Source organism: Pteronotus mesoamericanus, unplaced genomic scaffold (assembly GCF_021234165.1).
Source record: "Pteronotus mesoamericanus isolate MK-2021 breed Mesoamerican mustached bat unplaced genomic scaffold, CSHL_Meso_final contig_181, whole genome shotgun sequence".
Taxonomy (NCBI): domain Eukaryota; kingdom Metazoa; phylum Chordata; class Mammalia; order Chiroptera; family Mormoopidae; genus Pteronotus; species Pteronotus mesoamericanus.
The window spans coordinates 12,474,904-12,495,368 of NW_026555077.1; the positions used below are offsets into that span (position 1 = coordinate 12,474,904).

Below are 20,465 nucleotides of genomic sequence, written 5' to 3' on the forward strand. Positions count from 1 at the left end.
AGCCAGGTTCTGTGCCCAGAAATACTGACCAAGACTAACCCAGTTTTACCTGTATCACTTAGTCGAGGTATGCAAACAAGAATGAGAAAAGATACTGATACTTGTAAAAATGAAGCATCAGTTACATTTATTCATTGGAACTTTTATGGGATGGTGATATAGTTTGTAACAACATTTTAAAACTTGAGAAATGCAAGTCACGTCCTTTTTTTTCCAGCTTCCAAGTACATCATTGGAATAAGTACAAGTATTCTTGATCTCAGAGACAAGTTCAATGAATCGTTTCAAGTGAACACTGCTGATCTCATTCCAAAGGAGGCCAACTCCAAGGAAGTGTTTGTGTTTACGCCGGAAGGCATCACTTTTGAAAATGGCACGGATCTCTTCATCGCTGTTCAGGCTGTCGATAAGGTCAATCTGACGTCGGAAATCTCCAACATTGCACGTGTATCTTTGTTTATTCCCCCGCAGATTCCTCCAGAGACACCTAGTCCTTCTCTTCCTTGTCCTGATATTAATGTCAACAGCACCATTCCTGGCATTCACATTTTAAAAATTATGTGGAAGTGGCTAGGAGAATTGCAGCTGTCAGTAGCCTTGGGCTGAGTTTTCATGAGCTAAATAAATCATCCATCCTTTTGATCATAATATTTTCTAAAATGTATTGTAGACGACATGCATGGAGTGAGTTAATGAAATAAAATGCTAAACAACTGTATACATATGTATGAAAACTATCCATTCAGCCTGACTGGTGTGGCTCAGTGGGTTGAACATCGTCCTGCAAACCGAAGGGTCATTGGTTCCATGCCTGCTCAGGGCACGTGCAGGGCTTGCAGGCCAGGTCCCCATGTTTCTCTTGCACATCAATGTCTCTCTTCCTCTCTCCCTCCCTTCCCCTCTCTCCAAAAATAAATAAATAAAAGCTAAAAATAAAAATAAAAATTATCCATTCAAATCCAAGAGTTTGATCATCACTTATTAACGATTTTGAATACTAGAAAGAAGGAGTGCCTGTGCTGATAAATGGAAGTAAGTTTTACTTCATTTTAAGGAGTTTTGCTGTTAAAAAGAGCACGCGATTGCATTTGAAAGATGCGAGAATTGCGCAACCAAATCAGACAATTTAAATATAAAAGGCACAGCTTGTTATAGAGAAGATTTGAACCAACATCACCAGAAATATGTATTATCTTCTCTAGATCTGAGCGAAGATGATGCATTTAAAGAAGAGATTACATTGTAGAAAGGACACCATGAGGAAGGCTCCCTGAGCATAGAAATGTATGTCATGTGCATAAAATTACGAGTCAGCGATGATTAAAGTCACAGTGGTGGGAGATGAGGTAGGAAAGGTAGATTCATGCCAAGTGTGAAGAGAAAGTGATTGAGAAGTAAACATTTTTTTGTCCTAAGTGCTCTACTAATGCCCATATGCATTATGGTATGTAATACACGTCAGCTCATTCAACAAACATTCATCGGCTGCCCACTATACTCCAGGCCTGTGCTATGTCCAGAGTACAAAAAGATGAGTAAAATCTGGCCTTTTTCCTGGAGGCAACAAAATCTTTGAGGACTTTTTTTTAAATCAGGGGGCAGATATAATGAGAACTGTGCTTGGGAAAGGGCACTTGGAGGACCACATGAAGGCCTGAATAACGGTGGGAGAGGCTAGGGACATGAGAGATTAAAGAGGAAGCAGAAGAAAAGGAGAAAAGGAGCCAACCAGACTTAGCGATATGGCGGCCCCCATGAAGAACTTATCACAGACACCAGTGCCTCCAAGAGTCCGAACTCAGATGAGACGTGTTTACGATTCTCCGTTTCATTAGCATAATGAGTTCAAGCTGGAGTGGCTCCCCGCTTGGAAACAAAATAGATTATTTCTACTTAGACCCCAACTTATTTATTTATTTATTTATAGATCTTCCTTATTTCAAAACAAGATTTGAGGCACCTTAGAGATACATACAATAAACATAATAAAAGTTAAGAAAAAGAAGTGAAGTAAATATATAATAAAAACTAAAGGAAAGTTCAGCTCATCTAACGCTTAATAAAATGTGCCGTACAATTGCTACAGCCATGTCACACATTTCATTTTGAGGTTCCCAGGTGGCATAACCAAGGAGACAAAAAGAGTAACAAGATTAACAGAGGCTGCAATGAAAAACAAGCCAGAGGCTCAGACGGAAAATGGCTTTTTCTAGTTGAGACCCATGGGAAGTTTCATCCACAGAGCCTCAATAAACTAGGGTACTAGGATGTTAAGGACCATAGCCTGAGCAACATCCGTAAATTAATCACAAGTTTAATATAATGTGCTGATTGCAACATCATTCATTGTAACCACACTTCATTGCAGTGTTACAATGGAGTGACACCCCAGCATTGTTCAGGAAAGACAATGTGTGGCGACTGTTCAGGGCCAGGCAGGTTTATGGGATTCGTGCATGTGGAAGAATATTCACTGAGCTGTTGGATGTCTGACAGGCTTTTATTCAAGGGTGGACAATCCACACATGCTGCAAGCTGCGTGTTACACTGCATGTCACCTGTCCCCTCTGTGTGGCACCCAGTGTGGGCCCTTTCATTCCCCCTGTGTATCTAGGTCTGTGCCCCCAGTGAGAAGCGCCTACCTTCTTAAGTACTAAAATAAACAAAACTGGCAGGGTGCCAAAAGACCTTATACAACAGAGTTTCACACCACACATGGGAGCCCACTCAAGGCTATGGGAACAGTTTATCAGACCCGGACTCAAGGCTGTGAGACCCTGTCTCAAGGTTATGAGAACACTACTTTCTCATACCCCTTCAAGGTTGTGAGAAACCGCTTCCTTTAGTTACCCAGACACCTGGGTGAAGAAGCCAGACTGCCTCCGTTTACCCTACAGGCGATCATACAGGAGCCCAAACAATGTAAGTCTAGCAAGTAGCTCTTGAATTTGCTCCAAAGACAAAATCTGTAGTGAATGGATGGCCCATTTTTAACAGTGAGGAATTGGTACCCACCCCACCATTCTTTGAACATTGTGTCTGTAACTGCTGACTCTGATTAGTATAGCTTGTAGATAAACAGCATGTTTGTATAAGAATCTTAGGAACTAACTTAAAAAGATACAGACTCCAACTTTCAGGTGTCCGGTCTCAGGGAAATTTGCCAACCTTTGACAGTGAAACCAGGAATGTAAAGCCCAGATGACTAAACCAGGATGATGCACACCAGGCCACCACTTGCCTTATCAGAACAGACTGTGCTCATCTGCACGGAGAGAACTTTTCAACTCCCTCCCTTGCTGTCTTTGTTCTGTTCCCCTCTGCCTTCTTAAAAAAAAAAACAAAAACACTCCTGTCTGCACTGAGAGGTGGAGATGAGCTTTGAGATATCAGTCCCCCGTCTTCCAGGAAGCTGGCATCTGCAAATAAAACACTTTCCTTTACATCAGCACCCGCCTCTCTACTATTGGCTTTCGAAGAGGCAGGGAGCCTGACCTTCATTTGGTTACATGTTCTTCAGGCAGTTTTCTGTGATTAATTTTTCCTATGTATAGGTTTATTACAACAATTGAACAGCAAAGAACTCTGAGGCTATGAAGACACTGATATCCTAAAACTTAGTGTTGTTCATTAAGGGCATATCTAGGTGCTTTGCCACCCAAATACACAAAGGATCAGATTGAAACCTTCTTCTGAAAGTTACAAAACCAAAGTAGGGTATGCACCTGACTAGAGAACCATTCACCTGCCCCATGTGGACAAATGAGTCTGAGACCCAATCTCACCCCATAAAATATAGCTGCCATGGGTTTTGCCTTGAAACTTTCTGAGCCACTAATTGAGATGTTTACTTTCCCATTTGGGTAAACTCAATGGAATGTGCCTTGGGTTAAAATGAAGAGCTGCTTAGGAATGTATGATGTTACTTCAAAGCAATGAGATAAATGTCAGCAGACAGATAAGACAGAAGGTAGATAACAGCAAAGGAAACATTCTTATGTCATCTGGGTTATAGGCCAACTTGTTACAAAATGGATATGGATTGTCATATGTGATAAAATAAACCAAGATTTTGCTTTATGTCATCATCACCTCACAATGCCTTAGTTCTTTTAGTTTCTGATAGGTCAACTTAGTGGGTAAATCTGGTGAACAGATCCTAGGCATTGGTAACTTAAAATTTTCAAGTAAAAAGCCTCTTGCCTACCTAGGCTTTCTCTTCTGGAAACACAGCTTTATCCTCTTTCCCCTGGGAATGTCTTCTTTGCCTCCTTTACTTAACTGAGCCTGAATTTTGTTGGAAGACTCCCTTCCGGAAGAGTCTGCTGATTCTCCCAATACTCCAAGCTCCCCTTTGCAACTTCTAAATTAGGCCATACTCCTATGGTCTCATGGCTTTGTTGATCCTGTTTTTAAAGTTTCCATACCATCGATCTCTGCTAGCCTTCATCTCCTCTCTGCACGGTCATCTACCAGCCTCCCCCAGAGCAGGCTCCTGAGTCACAACACTCCTCCCCACTTAGCCTCCCAAATTCACTCTGTCTGGTGTCAGAATCCATATAAATAAGTTTATCATTTTAGCCTCAAAACTCATGATATTCACTCCATCCACACTAAACTTTAGCAAACTACTAGATTGGATCATGAAAATGCCTTTTACAAGTAAAAATAGAAGAATATTAGCAATTCCACATGGTTTGACCCAATACTTCCAAGGCCATAGTCTATGTAATGACCTAAAATAGCTCAACCAATGAAATCTTAAAAGCCAGTATCTTACTTCGGCCACAACCTCCTCTGAGTCGTTCATTTACTATCCCCCTAGACAACTGGCTGTGTAATTTCACGATGACCTCTCATCATTTGATTGCCTCTTTTTATCCTGTCCACTCTCTCTTCCTCTGCAGACCCCCTACATATCTCAGTGTATCATTTCAAGTCCCTTTAACTCCCTCATAAAATTATTTTCTTATCACACCTGTCCAAAGAGTCTCTCGCTTTGAGTTAAGCATATGGTCTGTGTACTTGAGGCATTCATCTAGTCATCAGCAGTTTTCTTAAGTACCCACATTATATCGCAGTTGCTGTGTTAGATGCCAAGGATACAAAGGGCAAACAAGCCAGGTATGGTTTCTGCTCTCAAAAAGTTTACAGGCAGTTGAGCTATAAATAAGCAAGCAGGCAATCAATAGTGCATAGTACATAGGCACTATTTTAGGAGAAGCATCTGTTCCAGGAGGGCAGGGTTTAGTAGGCTCTTTCACATGTGGTGTCTGCCAGAGGAAGTGATGCTTCCACTTTCATGATGTCTGGCTGTAAGTGGAAAGTAAGGAGGGAAAATCAAGTGAAAGAAAATACACAAAATAACTCTGATAAAAAACTCCGCCTTTCCAAATATTATTACATCTCACATATTGGGCAAAATCTACTGCCAGATGCACTCTGGAGTGACCTAGGGGTCTAATTCTTTTCATTCACTCGATGATAATCTGGTGATATCAACATCAGCAAAAGAATGAGAGTGAGAGAGAGAGAGAGAGAGAGAGAGAATATAAGCACTATGTTTTTAAAATTATACTTTAAAAAACTACCTGACATATGGTCTCAATGAACTCTTCCTACCCTGAAAAAATTCTACATGGTTTCAGACTTTTGAAGAAATGGCAGAATCTTTCCAAAGAACATCCTTTCCAAGCATGTTTGTTAGACGGATTCGTAAAAACAAAGAAAGAGAGGACAAATCGACAAAAGGGTGCTCAAGGAGGTTTACATTACATTTTCACAGACCTTCAAAAATGGCAATCTAGGTAAGAAAGAGCTAAGCAATGAAGACAGGAAATTCATTGAATTGCAAAGCCTAAGCAATGCATAGTTACTGTTATTGAGAAAAATGTTTTTAACTGAGTTCCTGGAACCAAATATAAAAAAAATGAAATAGGACAAGTGGTTCTTAGCCTATTTTGATTTCAAAGAGATAAACTTTTCCTAAATTTCTAAAGTAATTCCAAATCCATTAGGAAAAAAACAAAAAAGAAAAAGCAAATGATTAGCTCCGGGGCGGACAGCACGGTTCCAACTGCAGAGGGCATACCGAGTTCATGCACCAGCCAGGCGGGCACAGGACCGGCCACAGCTTGTTCCACTCATGGAACACGGCTGGGGGGCCCAGGGCCGTTCTCTAAGTGTCCAGGCAACCAGAGTAGAACAAGGCCTTAGTATCTGGGCACAGGAAAGCAGCACCCTACCTCGGCCACTGTCACGCCACTGACTGGAAGTGAGGAAGGGACGTAGGAGGAGAGAGAGGTGAGCGGGCTTCAGGACCCTGGCCAAGAAGAGAATGGTGCTACATTATTATCATTATCATTATTTGTTATATAATCTGCTATTGCTGATTACTGGGTTTTTACACAGTGCCAGGCACTAAGTATTCTACATACTCACATCCAGGTCCGCTCCTGATATTCAGGGGGCCCAGGGACAAAAGTACAAATGGAAATCCACCTACCCCGTGTCTAAATATACAACTATTATAAATGAGGCTAACAAGCTGTTAAAATGTGTTATCTTCTATTTTGACAAATATACCTTCATAATGACTTGGAAGGCCAGGTTCAAATTTAAAATTCTTGAACACTTCTCAGAGCATGCTGGAACAGGGCATGCTGAGGAACACCCTCGTCTTCCTCTCCTCCCTGACTCCAGTCCTCCCTGTCACTCACCCTCAGGCACCTCAGTACACGGGCGTGGCCCCTTCAGCCCACATACCACACCAGCAGCTGCCCTTTGTTCATCTCTCCAGGGTGGAAGTTTATACACCACCGAGCAATGTGATGTAGGCAGGACTGGTCTTCACATCCAAGGCAGTTCTGGCCCATGCAGGCCACCAAAGAATCAGTTACTTATTAGGGATATCAAGTTTCAGGTATTCGCAGTGCATTCTAGAAGGGGGGTGGGGGTGCCTTGTGAACTGCTAAGCGCAAAGAAAGAGGAAAGGGCCAGCTCCTTAATCTGGGGGGGGCGGGGGGGGGCAGTGCAAAATAAAAATGCAGGACAACCTTGTTCAAGCAGCAGTAAAAAAAATAATGTTATTAAAGCTACTAAAAGATAAAGCTTTTTCCTTTCTTCCATAGTCTTGCTTGGCTTGTCATGGTATTTTTTGTTATTTAAAGTTGTAGTAAATTTTTTTTAAATATTGCTATTTTAGAGTATCCATATGACTTTTACCATTCATCTTTTTATTGTACCATGCCAATTCTAATGTGAATATAAGACATTTAACTTGTACAGGGAATGCACAATTTGTATTTTTGTAGTTCATTCATGTCTATAGATCTCATTCTTGCCAAAAGAGTAAAAACATTACACAAAACTGACTCAAGTGTTTTTAATTTCACATCTTGTTATATGTTATCTACCTTAAGCTCTCTGCTAAGTAAGGACTAAAAGAAGAAGAAACTGCGGGTTGCTCCATTTTTCTTTCCTTCTAGGTCATCATTTTCAACATAAGTAGTTGGATACAAAGGGAAATAACAAACAAAAAAGGATACAATACACTTTCTAGGTAATTTGTCTTTCTTAGAATGTCACTGCCTTCTTTCTGCATTCGAACCAAGTTCTGGATCAAATTGAAATCAAAGCCTCTCTGGGCTCATAGGCAACTGCTTACTCAGTCATAAAATGTAACATGTTCACATTGTATTCACTTGGAGTCTCATTGAACTCCAAAACATGGTGGGCTTAATCTAATTCTGTAGTTATGGGACATCATACATGTATTATATGCAAATGGCATGGCAAGAAATGGTACACCCACATATTGCACATATTCCCTCTACTTAAATGCATGATGCATTAGCCCACCTGATTTCACTTACAAACATAAGTCCAAAGATAAAATCAGTAAGAATTTCAGGACAGTTGCAGCTGAGCATTAAACCAAGAATAGGACCATATATAACACAGATCTCATGCCCATGAAGCAAGGCCTGGGTGAGGGGGACAAACCAGAGCCCTTTGAACGGAAGTCATCTCAGAATGAAGTGATTTGCCTGCAGTCTGATGTAAGCGGTATTTAAAACACAGTTAATCAAAACCTTGAGACCAACCCCTCTAACGAATTGCCATACTCCCTTTTGAAACAGAGATCCAGTTGCATGAACTGGGCCAACACTCTGCAAACCTCGGATTTTCAGGTGTTCTTTTTGCCGTAACCAAGAAGGACTTCCAGGTTGATTTACTGGCAGGCTGACTCCAGAAACACAGTTGCAATTATACTAACATTATTTATAAAACATGAGCTTGATGAAGAGAGACAAGCAACTTTCCTTAGTAATAATAATTACAATACATAGAATAATAATATCACGAATACTTATTATTCAATATTTAGCAGTATAACATGAATAGGTAATATTTACTTAGCACTTACTATGTGTCAGGTACTGCTCTAAGAACTTCAGTGATATTATCTCATCGTTTTTTTTTTCCTCACAGAAACCCCATGAGTTTGGTAATATTATTATCCACATTTTACAACCGAGGAAGCTGAGGCAAAGAGTGGCCCAACAAACTGAGTAATGCCACACAGCTAATTAGTGACAAAGCATTTTTAAGCCAGGCCATTCTGCTATTTTGAACACCTCTCTCTAAACCCCTTTGTTAGTGACACCTACTTGAAGGCGGGTGAAACTAAATCAACTGTCCCAGACAAGGTGATCAGTAAATATTTCTAGAATAATAGTACAGGAAACTTTAATAGCATTTCGGGTTATCTGACATAACTAACTAAAACTTCACATTAATCATTTGTTCTTGCATTTTAGTTTTCAGAAAAGAATTTTCAAAAACTCAAATAGACCTAATCTTTTATCATGTCATTAACACTCCATATGCAGGAAACATTTTCTATTTAATTTAATTTCAAGTGTACCTTCTTTACGTACATCCAGGAACCAGGAAATAAGGGGAAAACCCTGCTGACAGTACACTTACATTACAGCCAGGAACCAGGAAATAAGGGGAAAACCCTGCTGACTAATAGGACTGTTAAAAGGAACTGTTCTCAGCATAGCCATTAACTTTAGAATTGAGTGCCAGTCAAATTCACTAACAATGTACAGAGTTTATTGCCTAGCTTGCTTGCGTGTTTTGTTTTTCTGTTTTAATGCTGGGTAATGTGTGGATCAAATTTGGTAAAATAATGTAACTTAGTTGTCTAGTCAGGGTATTTTGTTGCTCTATTTTACTACTGAACAGGATTAGATCTATGTAGAAACTCATGTATCAAATATACATCACCTGGTAGTGAATCAGTGGTTGTGAATAACAAGTAGTGACAAGGGTTACCAAGAATAATGAACAGAAGATCCTAAGCACTAGAATTAATTCATTAAATTTCTTCATCTAAGAATGTGGTATCTTCCATCCCTAATTCCCTGTGTGCTGTGAGCAAGCTGACTGATAACAAAGACAACAATAAAACCCATGTTACTAAATTTAAAAAATATATAGGACACATTTTTACTTTTCTAACTAATAAAGATGTCATTAAATGTTAATATTTGTAAAGTGCAATGAGATATATACTCTCAAATACTATCCTGTGGACTGAAAGTGGAAACTGTCTTTCTAGAAAGTGATGGGCAATGTCAAGGACCATAAATATCTTTACCCCTTAGCACATCGATTTATGTCCAGATAATCTATCATGAGGAAGTAACTAAAATTGCTAACAAAGATGTTCATAACAGCATTATCTGAAAAATGCCCAAATTGGAAACAATGTCTAACAATAAATTATGACATATTCATGTGATAAAATTCTATTCAGCCACTTAAAATGGGATTTATAAAATATTTATTGTCATAAAAATGCTTTAGGAGTACATATCTACTCACCAATTATGGAACATTGGGCAAGTTACTTACCTGGCTGTACTATAACTTCCTTATAGGTAGTAGAGGATAAAGGCATCATAGGACTGATGTGAAAATTAATTGGATAAACATAAGCACAGTGGTTAGAACAGGGCCTGGCATAGAGGAATCAGTAAGGCAATGTTAGTCATTTCATCACCTCCATCATCTTCACCCTCATCCTAATACTTAAATGTTTCCAGTTTTTAAATGTTTACAGAAATAAATACACATGGGCTCCTGGTCAAGATGGCAGCATAGGTAAGTGCAGTATTCACATCCTCCCACAACCCCGCTGAAATTGCAGCTGAGCTACAGACAATCAACACTCCCAATCACCTGAAGTCTAGCTGAACAGAAATCCTACAACTCAGGATATAAGAAGCACCCACAGTAAGACTGGTAAGAGGGGAAGAGACATGGAATGGGATGGTCCCATACCATGTGTGGCAGTTAAAAATTGCTAGGGGTATCTCAGTTGCAGAGGTCCCTGTGAAGAGCAAGGTGTCCCAGCCCCACACCAGGCCCCCAGCCCAGGGTTCCAGTACTGGAAAGAGAAGTTCTTATAACTTATGCCTGGAAAATCCAGCAGGGATTGTGGATGAATGAGGCTCAGGGCTTCTGGAGTCCCAGGCAGTTCCTCTTAAAGGGCCCATGAGTGAACTTAAATTACTTGCTATGAGCTCCAGCTCTGGGGCAACAGCTCAGAAAGCACCAGGCACATATGGAGAAGAACTGAATTTTCTATCTTTGGAATAAGGGTTAGAGGTGAAAGTTTTTCCCAGACAGATATTCTGGCAGAAGCCATAGGTCCTTTGCTGAGTCCTCCTCCCACAGAGCTGGAAGGTGATACCTAATCTAAGTTTCTATCAACCTGACTCACACTGCTCCCCAAGCCTGGTTATTGCCCGAGATCCCACTACACCCAACTTGTGCATCCAACCGAGCCTTTTCCAGTGGTTTTTCACAGGAATGGCCTGGTTTGGCTAATGCTATGGACTTCCCAAAAATCTCTCGAAAGTTTACAAACCCCAAGCAAGCAGTGTCTTGCGTCACCTTGCCCCACTCCTCTAATTAAGTGACCCCAGGCCTGGTACTAGAAGCAGCTGGCCCTGGTTCACAGCTTGGCCTCTCCTGGGCATCTCCAGCACAAGCAGCAGCCATCTGCAGATCTCTCTCTAGCTCATGCTAGGAGGCCCTGGGCAGAACACAGGGAGCAAGTGATCTTGTTCTGTGCTCCTCCAGAAAGCCTCCAAGTCAGTGCACTCAGCGGTCAGCTGCAGACCAGGTCAGAGCACCACCCAACCACTTCCCCAAGTGACACGATCAAGGGGAAGGCTCATCAAGTACCAGAGCGCCTCTGAAGTAAGTCCTGCTCTGTGGCATTAACCTCTGCACAGTGGCTCCTTCTCTGTAGTCATGGCCAGTCCTCAAAACCCATCAGCCTGGGGTGCACCTCCCTTGCACTGATGTGACAACAGCAATCAAGGCTCAACTAAAACAGGAAGGTGCACACAGGCCACATAAGGGGAGCACCCAGAGTGCCCAGATCAGGTGACCGGGGATGCACCACTGAGCCGTATAGTACACTTACTATTTAAGACCACGCTATAAAATTGTCTTATATAACTTTATCAAATACATAGAAACAAACACAGGGAGGCAGCCAAAGTGAGAAGACAAAGAAACATGTCCCGCATGAAAGAACAGAACAAGCCTACAGAAAAAGAACTAAATGAAATGAAGACAAGCAATCTAACAGAAGCAGGATTTAAAACACTAGTCATACAGATGTTCAGTGAACTTAGGGAAAGGGCAGATGAACTTAGTGAGAACTTCAACAAAAAGATAGGAAACATAAAAGCAAAGATAGAAAATGTAAAAAAGAACCAGTCAGAAATGGAGAATACAATTACTAAAATGAAGAATATAGTCCAGGGGAATAAACAGTAAGTAGATTAAGCAGAAGATCAAATCAGCAGAAATTTGGAAGATAAGAAAGCAGAAAACACCCAATCAGAACAGAAAAATAAAAAAGAATAAAAAAGTATGAGAATAGTTTAAGGAGCCTCTGGGACAACTTCAAGTATATCAACATTTGCATTTTGGAGGATACTGGAAGAAGAGAGAAACCAAGGAATTGAAAACCAATTTGAAAAAATAATGATAGTGTACTAGGGTTCCCTTTTCTCCACAAGCTTGCCAGCCCTTGTTGTTTGTTGATTTATTAGTAGTAGTTATTCTGGTAGGTGTGAGTTGATACCTCATTGTAGTTTTAATTTACATCTCTCTGATGATTAGTGACATTAAGCATTTTTTCATGTCTATCGGCCATCTGTATACCCTTTTTGGAGAAGTGTTTATTCAGGTCCTTTGCCTATTTTTTAATTAGATTGTTTGTCTTCCTGGTATTGAGTTATATAACTGCTTTATATATTTTAGAAATTAATACCTTATCAAGTTGGCAAATATATTCTTGTACACAGTGGGTTACCTTTTTCATTTTGTTGACAGTAACAGTATGGAGTTTCCTCAGAAAATTAAAAATGGAACTCCTTTTTGGCTCAGTTATCCCACTTCTGGGAATACACCCTAAGAATCCTGAAACACCACTCAGAGGGAATATATGCACCCCTCCATTAATAGCAGCATTGTTTGCAATAGCTAAGATCTGGAAATAGCCTAAGTGCCTACCAATAGATGAGTGGATAAAAAAAGCTGTGGTACAATACATTTACAAAATGGAATACTATTCAGTTGTAAAGAAGAAGGAAATCTTACCCTTTGCAATAGCATAAATGGCACTAGAGATTATAATGCCAAGTGTAATAAATCAGTCAGAGAAGACTAATACCATATAATCTCACTTATATGTAAAATCTAACAATCAAAATAAACTGATGAACAAAATAGAACCACAGGCCTGGATACATATAACAGACTGACAGATCTCAGAAGCAAGGGAGGTAGTGGGAACTGGATAAAAGAAGGTGAAGGGATTAGCTGAAGAACATATATGAATATCCCATGGACACAGACAATAGTGTTGTGAGGGTCAGAGGAGATGGAGGTGGACAAAAGGGGAGGGGGGAATGGGGGGCATCTGTAATAGTGTCAAGAATAAAAATAAATAAATAAAATTTTAGAAATAATAATGGAAATCTTCACTAACCTGGTAAAGAAAATAGACATACAAGTCCAGGAAGCACAGAGTCCCAAACAAGATGAATACAAAGAAGGCCACAAGAAAACACATTATAATTAAAATGCCAAACATTAAAGACAAAGAGAGAATCTTAAAAGCAGCAAGAGTTGTAATCAAAAGAGTCTGGTACTGGCATAAGAACAGACACATAGATGAATGGAATAGAATAGAGAGCCTATAAATAAATCCACGTGCCTTTGGTAAAAAAAAAAAAAAAAAGAAAGAAAGAAAAAGAAAAAGCAGCAAGAGAAAGACTCTTAGTTAGTTACCTATAAGGTAGCTCCCATAAGACTGTCAACTGGTTTATCAACAGAAATATTTCAGGTCAGAAGGAATTGGCACAAAATATTCAAAGTGATCAAAAGCAATAATCTACAACCAAGATTATTCTACCCAGAAAAGCTATCATTTAGAATGGAAGAGCAGATAAAGAGCTTCCCAGACAAGAAAAAACAAAGGAGTTCATTACCACCACACCAGTATTATAAGGAATGTTAAACAATCTTGAAGAAGAGGAAAAAGTAAAAAACACAAATAATAAAATGGTAACAAATATCTATCAAAAATTACTTTAAATGCAATGGATTAAATGCTCCAATCAAAAGACATATGGTGGCTTGAATGGATAATAAAATAAGACCTTTACATATGCTGTCTACAAGAGACTCACTTCAGATCAAAAGACACACGCACAGATTGAAAGTAAGGGTATGAAAAAGGATATTTCAGGAAAATGGAAACAAAAAAAAATTCTGGGGTAGCAATGTTTACATCAGACAAACCAGAGACAAAGATAGACCCAGCAATTCCACTTGTGGGTATTTATCCAAAGATATCCAAAACAGTAAACCAAAAGGACATATGCATCCATATGTTCATTCTAGCATTATTTATATTAGCCAAGATGTGGAACCTATCTTTCCATCTGCAGCATGGATAAACCTAGAGGGTACTGTGCTGAGTGAAATACATGAGACAAAGACAAATACCATGCGAATTCACTTATATGTGGAATCATATATATATATATATGATTAATCTAATATATATGAATAATCTAATATATATGAATAATCTAATATTATGAATAATCTAATATCATGAATAATCTAATATATATATATATGAATAAACAGACCAGAAACAGACTCATAGATACAGGGAACATTTTGACAATTGCCAGATGGGAGGAGTCTTGGGGGGGATGGGTGAAAAAGGTGAAGAGATTAAGAAGTACAAATTGGTAGTTGCAAAATAGTCATGGGGATGTAAAGTACAGAATGGGAATACAGTCAGTAATATTGTAATAACTATGTATTATGTCGGATGGGAACTAGATTTATCAGGGGAACACTTTATAAGTTATAAATATCTAATTACTGGGTTGTACACCTGAAACTAATAAAATATTGTACAACTGTCATTGAAAAATTAAAGCGGTTTTAATATACATAAATAAATACAGAATATGTCTTAATAATTTATGAAAGAATATATAATAGGTCATTAAAATTTCCTTCCTTAAACCTTATAATGTCTTCCAATTTTTCTACAATGAGCATGCATTATTTATAAGCTGTACAAAGATTTTTACATATAAAAAAGAAATAATGTACATAGTACAAAAGCCAAAACATGTTGAGAGACAAACAAACAAAAAAAGGTGATGCCAGAAAACCAAAATGGAAACAAAAAATGGGCCCTGGGAAGACAGAAAAGAGCAAGAAATGAGGAGAATGGAGATTATACAGCCCTGGAGCATAAGGAGAACATCTCAGCAGTGCCTTCCGGGGCCAGTGTGTCGTGCCAAACACACAGGAGACACCGTACACCTCTGAGATTAACTAATTTTCAAAAATATTCTATTTGCCTCCAGAGGAACCCCCAAATGTGGATTTACAGAATGATGATCCTGAGTTTGCAGCAGGGCTAATTCTAATATCACATAGAAGGTGTCGCAGAAGGGCAAACTTAAGAACCTCTCTGAGAAGATGTAAAGCAAATGAGCCTTTTCCACTCTTTTTCCCCATCACTGATTGCTGTGTGAGTTTACTTGGAATTTAGTACTAAAAAAGGATTAAAATCTGGCACTTCTTTTCTGCAAAAATATTTGTGTACATCAATAAAAATTCATCCTTTGGGATAAATATTTGGAATATGTGACCCTGGGGCCTGTTGGACAGCATTCATGAAGATTCTTGCCACCTGCGCTCACTCATCAGTCCCATTACTTACCCACGTTATCTTCAATATATCCTACTCCATAGGCATGAAGGTAGTTAAAATTATGTTTTCAAACTAAATGAACTAGGCTTCAGTTATCTGGAAATTTCAGCGACAATTTTTTATTCTTGGCTGGTGCCAGATAATCAAGGCTACCACAAACCTGCACAAATAATACCATGGAGTGCCAGTTTGGCTGAGACTGGTTATCCCAGAACAGCATGTATGGCAAACTAATGCATCTGCCAACCAAGGTGTTTTCACCTGGGACCATCTCAGACTTTAGGAAATCATCCCCCAGATAGTTTCAGAATCTGATCAAGGTGGAAAAAGTTGCCAGCAAAACGACCTGTACTGGTTCCCGGATAATCTGTGGTAGAACCAGTTCCTGGTTCTCTCAGAGACCTGTTTCCTGAAGGAGAGACAATTCGGCTGCCTCCAGTGTATCTTGGGACCAAATGGAAAGAGCATTTGCCTTCTTTAGTTTCATGACAATTGAAATGGATAGTTGCTGCTTTGGAAACAGCACAACCACGTGTTCAGCAAATAAAAGGGAAATGTTTCAACAAAGACAGACAAGCCGTGTTCCTTAATATTGCTGGACCACTAGAATAATTCAGGTCAATGACATTGCATGTCATATAATAATACTAACAATCCCAGAAAGTGTACTAATATTACCACAGGACCATGCCTTAGGAGTTACTATGTTTAAAGTACAAAGGTTGAATAAAGATCATCTGGGGAAAACATAATGAGAGTGGGGCCCAAGGAAGAAACAGATCATTGGTTTAGAAAATGGAGATTTCTAGGAGCCAGTAGTTAGTCTTTGGGCTGTGAAATAGCAGTAGATGAATTTGTTATAAAAATGATGGAACAGTAAAGGAAGTTGAAATGTCTGTTTCTTTGCATATGTAACAAACTTTATCCCAAAGAAAAATAATGAATGATACTTCTCTGTAAAATTTTCTCAAAAAGAAAAAATTCTAAAACTGTTCAAAGCACTATGTTTTATGTTTAAAACACTTAGAATAATCTCACAAACATTTCCTTGAAATACTTCCTGCTACAATTTAAAATCAGTGTTAATTCTCCAACCTCAGAAGAAACAGAGAACACTTGTCAGGTTAATGTGCCCTGTGCTTGCCAATCTTGAGTGTGTACATAAGTCACACGAGGAGCTAGTCAAAATGCAGGTTTCGGTTCATTAGGTTCGGGGACCCAAGATTTTTTTTTTTATTATTGTTCTATACAGTTGTCCCAATTTTCCGCGGTTGCTCTCCCCTGCCCTGCTCACCCCCACTCCCACAGTCAATCCCCACCCTGTTGTCCACATCCATGGGTCATTTATATTTGTTCTTTAACTAGACCCTTCCCATTCTTTCCTCCCAGGGACCCAAGATTCTTATTTTCTAACAACCTCCAGATGATACTGGAGGACCTCACTTTGCATGGCAAAGATCGAGACTGCCCCCACTTCTCATATCTTTGCTCTCTGACCCTACCCTCCTCACTATCATTGATCACTCAGGATGGGCACCTGACTCAGGCAGATCAGAGAGTTCTCCTGGCTGCAGCCAATGCCTCAGGATGGCCGTTTGACTCAGAGCAAGCATATCAGAGCTCTTCTCTGGGGCTTTTGAACCAGAAGTAGGGAAGATGATTAATGTCTCTCTGGCACCAAAAGGAGGTATTGTTGAGGCCCAGGACTAATCTCCATTCATTTTTTTCCTGCTGAAAGAGGTATGAGATGATGAAGCCAACAGTCCAAGAAATTAGCAAAAACCTGGCTAAATTCACATCCTTAATTTCCCCTGTTCCCACTGAACTTGAGATTTAAGGACAACCTCAGCTTTGCAGTGCTATGTGAGATTTACCTAATATCCTTCAAATAAATAAGTACATAAATGAATAAATAAGTAAATGAGTAAATTATTTATTTATTTGAGTTGGTTTTCTGTCACACGCAACCAGTGTGCTGCTTAAAACACTTCATACAATAAAATTAGTATTTTAAAAAATAACTGGTTTTTATTTAATTCTCTTTTTTTGGTACTGAAATAAGAACATCCATTGTAACCTTTATATACAGAACTTATTCCCTAAAGTTTTGTTTCTTACCTACTGGTCCGAGTCCAGTATCATGTAACACCCAGAACATAATATTTGTTGACATTGATCCATTTATTCATCAAGAACAATTTGTACTGTATGACAGGCATCATGCTGGAGTCTGGGAACACGTAGTCCCTACTCATCCAGTGACTTACAGTTTAGTCAGGGAGAAAGACAAAGTAATTTCATGTGATGAGATGTGATGTCGTATAATTACAGGAGAATATGTGGGAAAGTGTCATGGAAGAGATGGCACCTCAAGTAAGTCTTGAAGGACAAGTAGGAAAGGAAGAAAGAAATTCCAGTCAGAAAGAGCCCCATAGACACAAGCATAGAAATGAGGGACAGAACATTTCATTTGGCAACATGTCAACTTTTTGTATGCATAAAGCAGACAGTGGAGAGGACGGTAGGCTGAGTGGGGAGGTAGCAAGGAAGTAGCTAAGCTACAAATCAAGAAAGAACTTCAATAAAAATCTTGGACTTCATTCTATAGGCAGTGGGGAAATGATCATAAAAAAGATGCAGCAGGACAAGACTGTGCTGTAGAATACAAGTACATTGGGAGAAATCAGAATAGAGATAAGGAGTTTTATAAACAAAGAGATTGCAGTCTTTGAGCTAGTAAATGATTGTGTAAAATTATGATGATGTAAAATAAAATCTTTTGGGCTCAACTGATTTTTTTCTTTTTTTATTACTGCTATACCTTTCTCACATTCCTTTTTACACATAGATAATTTAGGAATTGTTATAACATTACCATTTTAAGTGTGTCTATAAGGAAAACACATGCTTGCATCTTTTCAAAATCTAAGCTGAGAATCTCTGTCTTACCAAGTGAGTTGAATCAATTCACACAGGTTTAATGATGTGTTAGAAATTATTTGCCAACTTTTCCCATATTTTCTATTTTACATTCTTCCTTTTGGTTCTTCTGTTCCCCTCTTTTCCTAACGTCCATCAACTAGATTAAATTTTACTCTGCTGGTTTGAAAATTACACATTGTGATTTTCATCTTCTCATCATTACCCATTCTTATATTTATAATTCATTTATTTATTTCCTGCAGTAACAGAATTCAAACACTTATCAATATTTATATTCCTCATATCCTCTTCACTTCCAGCAGAAATATTTACCAGGATCTTTGTGTGGGTTTATTTCTGGGCTCTCAACTCTGTCCCAGTGGTCTGTGTGTACTATGTACACTATGTCAGTACAATACTGTTCTGATTACCATGGCTTTAGTATAGTTTAAAATCAGGAAGCATGATACCTCCAGCTTTGTCCTTTCTCAAAAGATTGCTTTGGCTAATTGGGATCTTTTGTGGTTCCATACATATTTTAGAATTATTTGTACCAGTTCTGTGAAATATAACATTGGAATTTCGATAGGGATTGCAATGAGTCTGTAGTTGCTTTGGAAAGTATTGACATTTTAACAGTGTTGCCTTCCAATCATAAGCATGGAATGCCTTTGCATTTATTTATGTCTTCTTCAATTTCTTTTGTGTCTTAACAGTTTTCAGTGTACAGGTCTTTCACCTCTTTGGTTAAATTTATTTCTAGGCTTTTTAAAAAATGTTTTATTTGTTTATTTTTAGAGAGAGAGGAAGGGAGAGAGAAAGAGAGAGAAAGAAAGATCAGTGTGTGGTTGCCCCTTGTGTGCCCCCACCAGGGACCTGGCCTGCAACCCTGAAATCGAACCAGCGACCCTTTGGTTCACAGACCAGCACTGAATCCACTGAGCCACACCAGCTGGGGCTATTTCTAGGTATTTTATTCTTTTGATGCAATGATAAATAGTATTGCTTTTTCAAGTTCTACTTTTGATAGTTGTTATTAGTGTATATCAACACCAGAGATGTCTGTTTATTGATTTTGCATCCTGTGGCATTACTGAATTCAGTTATTAGTTCTAACAGTTTTTTAGGCTAATGGTTTTTGTTGCTCTCACTCCAAACACAAAGGAAACAAAAGCAAAAATAAACAAATGGGACTTTATTAAACTAAAACACTTCTGCTCAGTGAAGGAAATCATTATCAAAGCAAAAAGGCAACCTACTGGCCCTGGCAGGCGTCGCTCGGTTGGTTGGAGTATTGTCCCCTAAAGTGAAATGTCATGGATTTGATTTCCAGTCACAGCTATGGATTTGGTCCCTGGTTGGGGCCCCCTTTCTCCCTCCCTTCCTGTCTCTCCAAAATCAATAAGCATGTCCTCTGGTGAAGGTTTAAAAAAAGGCAACCTACTGAATGAGAAAAGATATTTGCAAATCATGCATTGGATAATGGGTTAATATCTGAAATATATTAAAAACTTATACAACTCAACAACAGCAACAAAACAAACAACTCAGTTAAAAAATGGGGAGAGGGTCTGAATAAACGTTTTTCCAAAGACCTACAGATGGCCAAGAGGAACATGGAAATATGTCCAACATCATAAATTATTAGGGAAATGTAAATGAAAACCACAATGAGATATCACCTCACACCTGTCAGAATGGCTACTATCAGAAAGACAAGAAATAACAAGTGTTGGAGAGGATGTGGAAAAAAGGGGACACATAAACTATTGGTGGGGCTGTAAATTGTTGCTGCCACTATAGAAAGCATTATGGGGGTTCCTTAAAACATTAAGAACAGACCTACCATATGACCCATATATTCCACTTCTGGGTATTTATCCGAAGAAAAAAGCATTAATTTGAATAGATATTGGCATGCCTATGTTCACTGCAGCATGTCTACACTAGACAAGTATGGAAGCAGCAGCCTAAGTGTGCATCGATGGGTGAATGGATAAAAAAGATGTAATATTTGTATGGAACACTACTCGGCATTAGTAGGAATAAAAGCTTGCCCTGGCTTGTGGCTTGGTTGGACATCTTTTTCCAAAGCTAACGGTTCGATTCCCAGTCAGGGCACATGCCTGGGTTGTAGGTTCAGTTGCGTTTTCAGGCATGTATGAGAGGCAACTGATCATGTTTCTCTCTCACACTG

At 39.0% G+C, this 20,465-nt stretch overlaps 1 protein-coding gene across 1 annotated transcript in view; it reads left to right on the plus strand.

The window, feature by feature from the left end:
* CLCA1 (chloride channel accessory 1) overlaps window positions 1–958 on the plus strand; it is a 30,938-nt gene extending 29,980 nt beyond the window's left edge. The window contains exon 14 of the mRNA XM_054566928.1: window positions 218–958. Coding sequence (XP_054422903.1) covers window positions 218–606 — 389 coding nt within the window. The 3' untranslated portion in view covers window positions 607–958. The remainder of the gene's footprint in view (window positions 1–217) is intronic.
* Window positions 959–20,465: the final 19,507 nt, after the last annotated feature.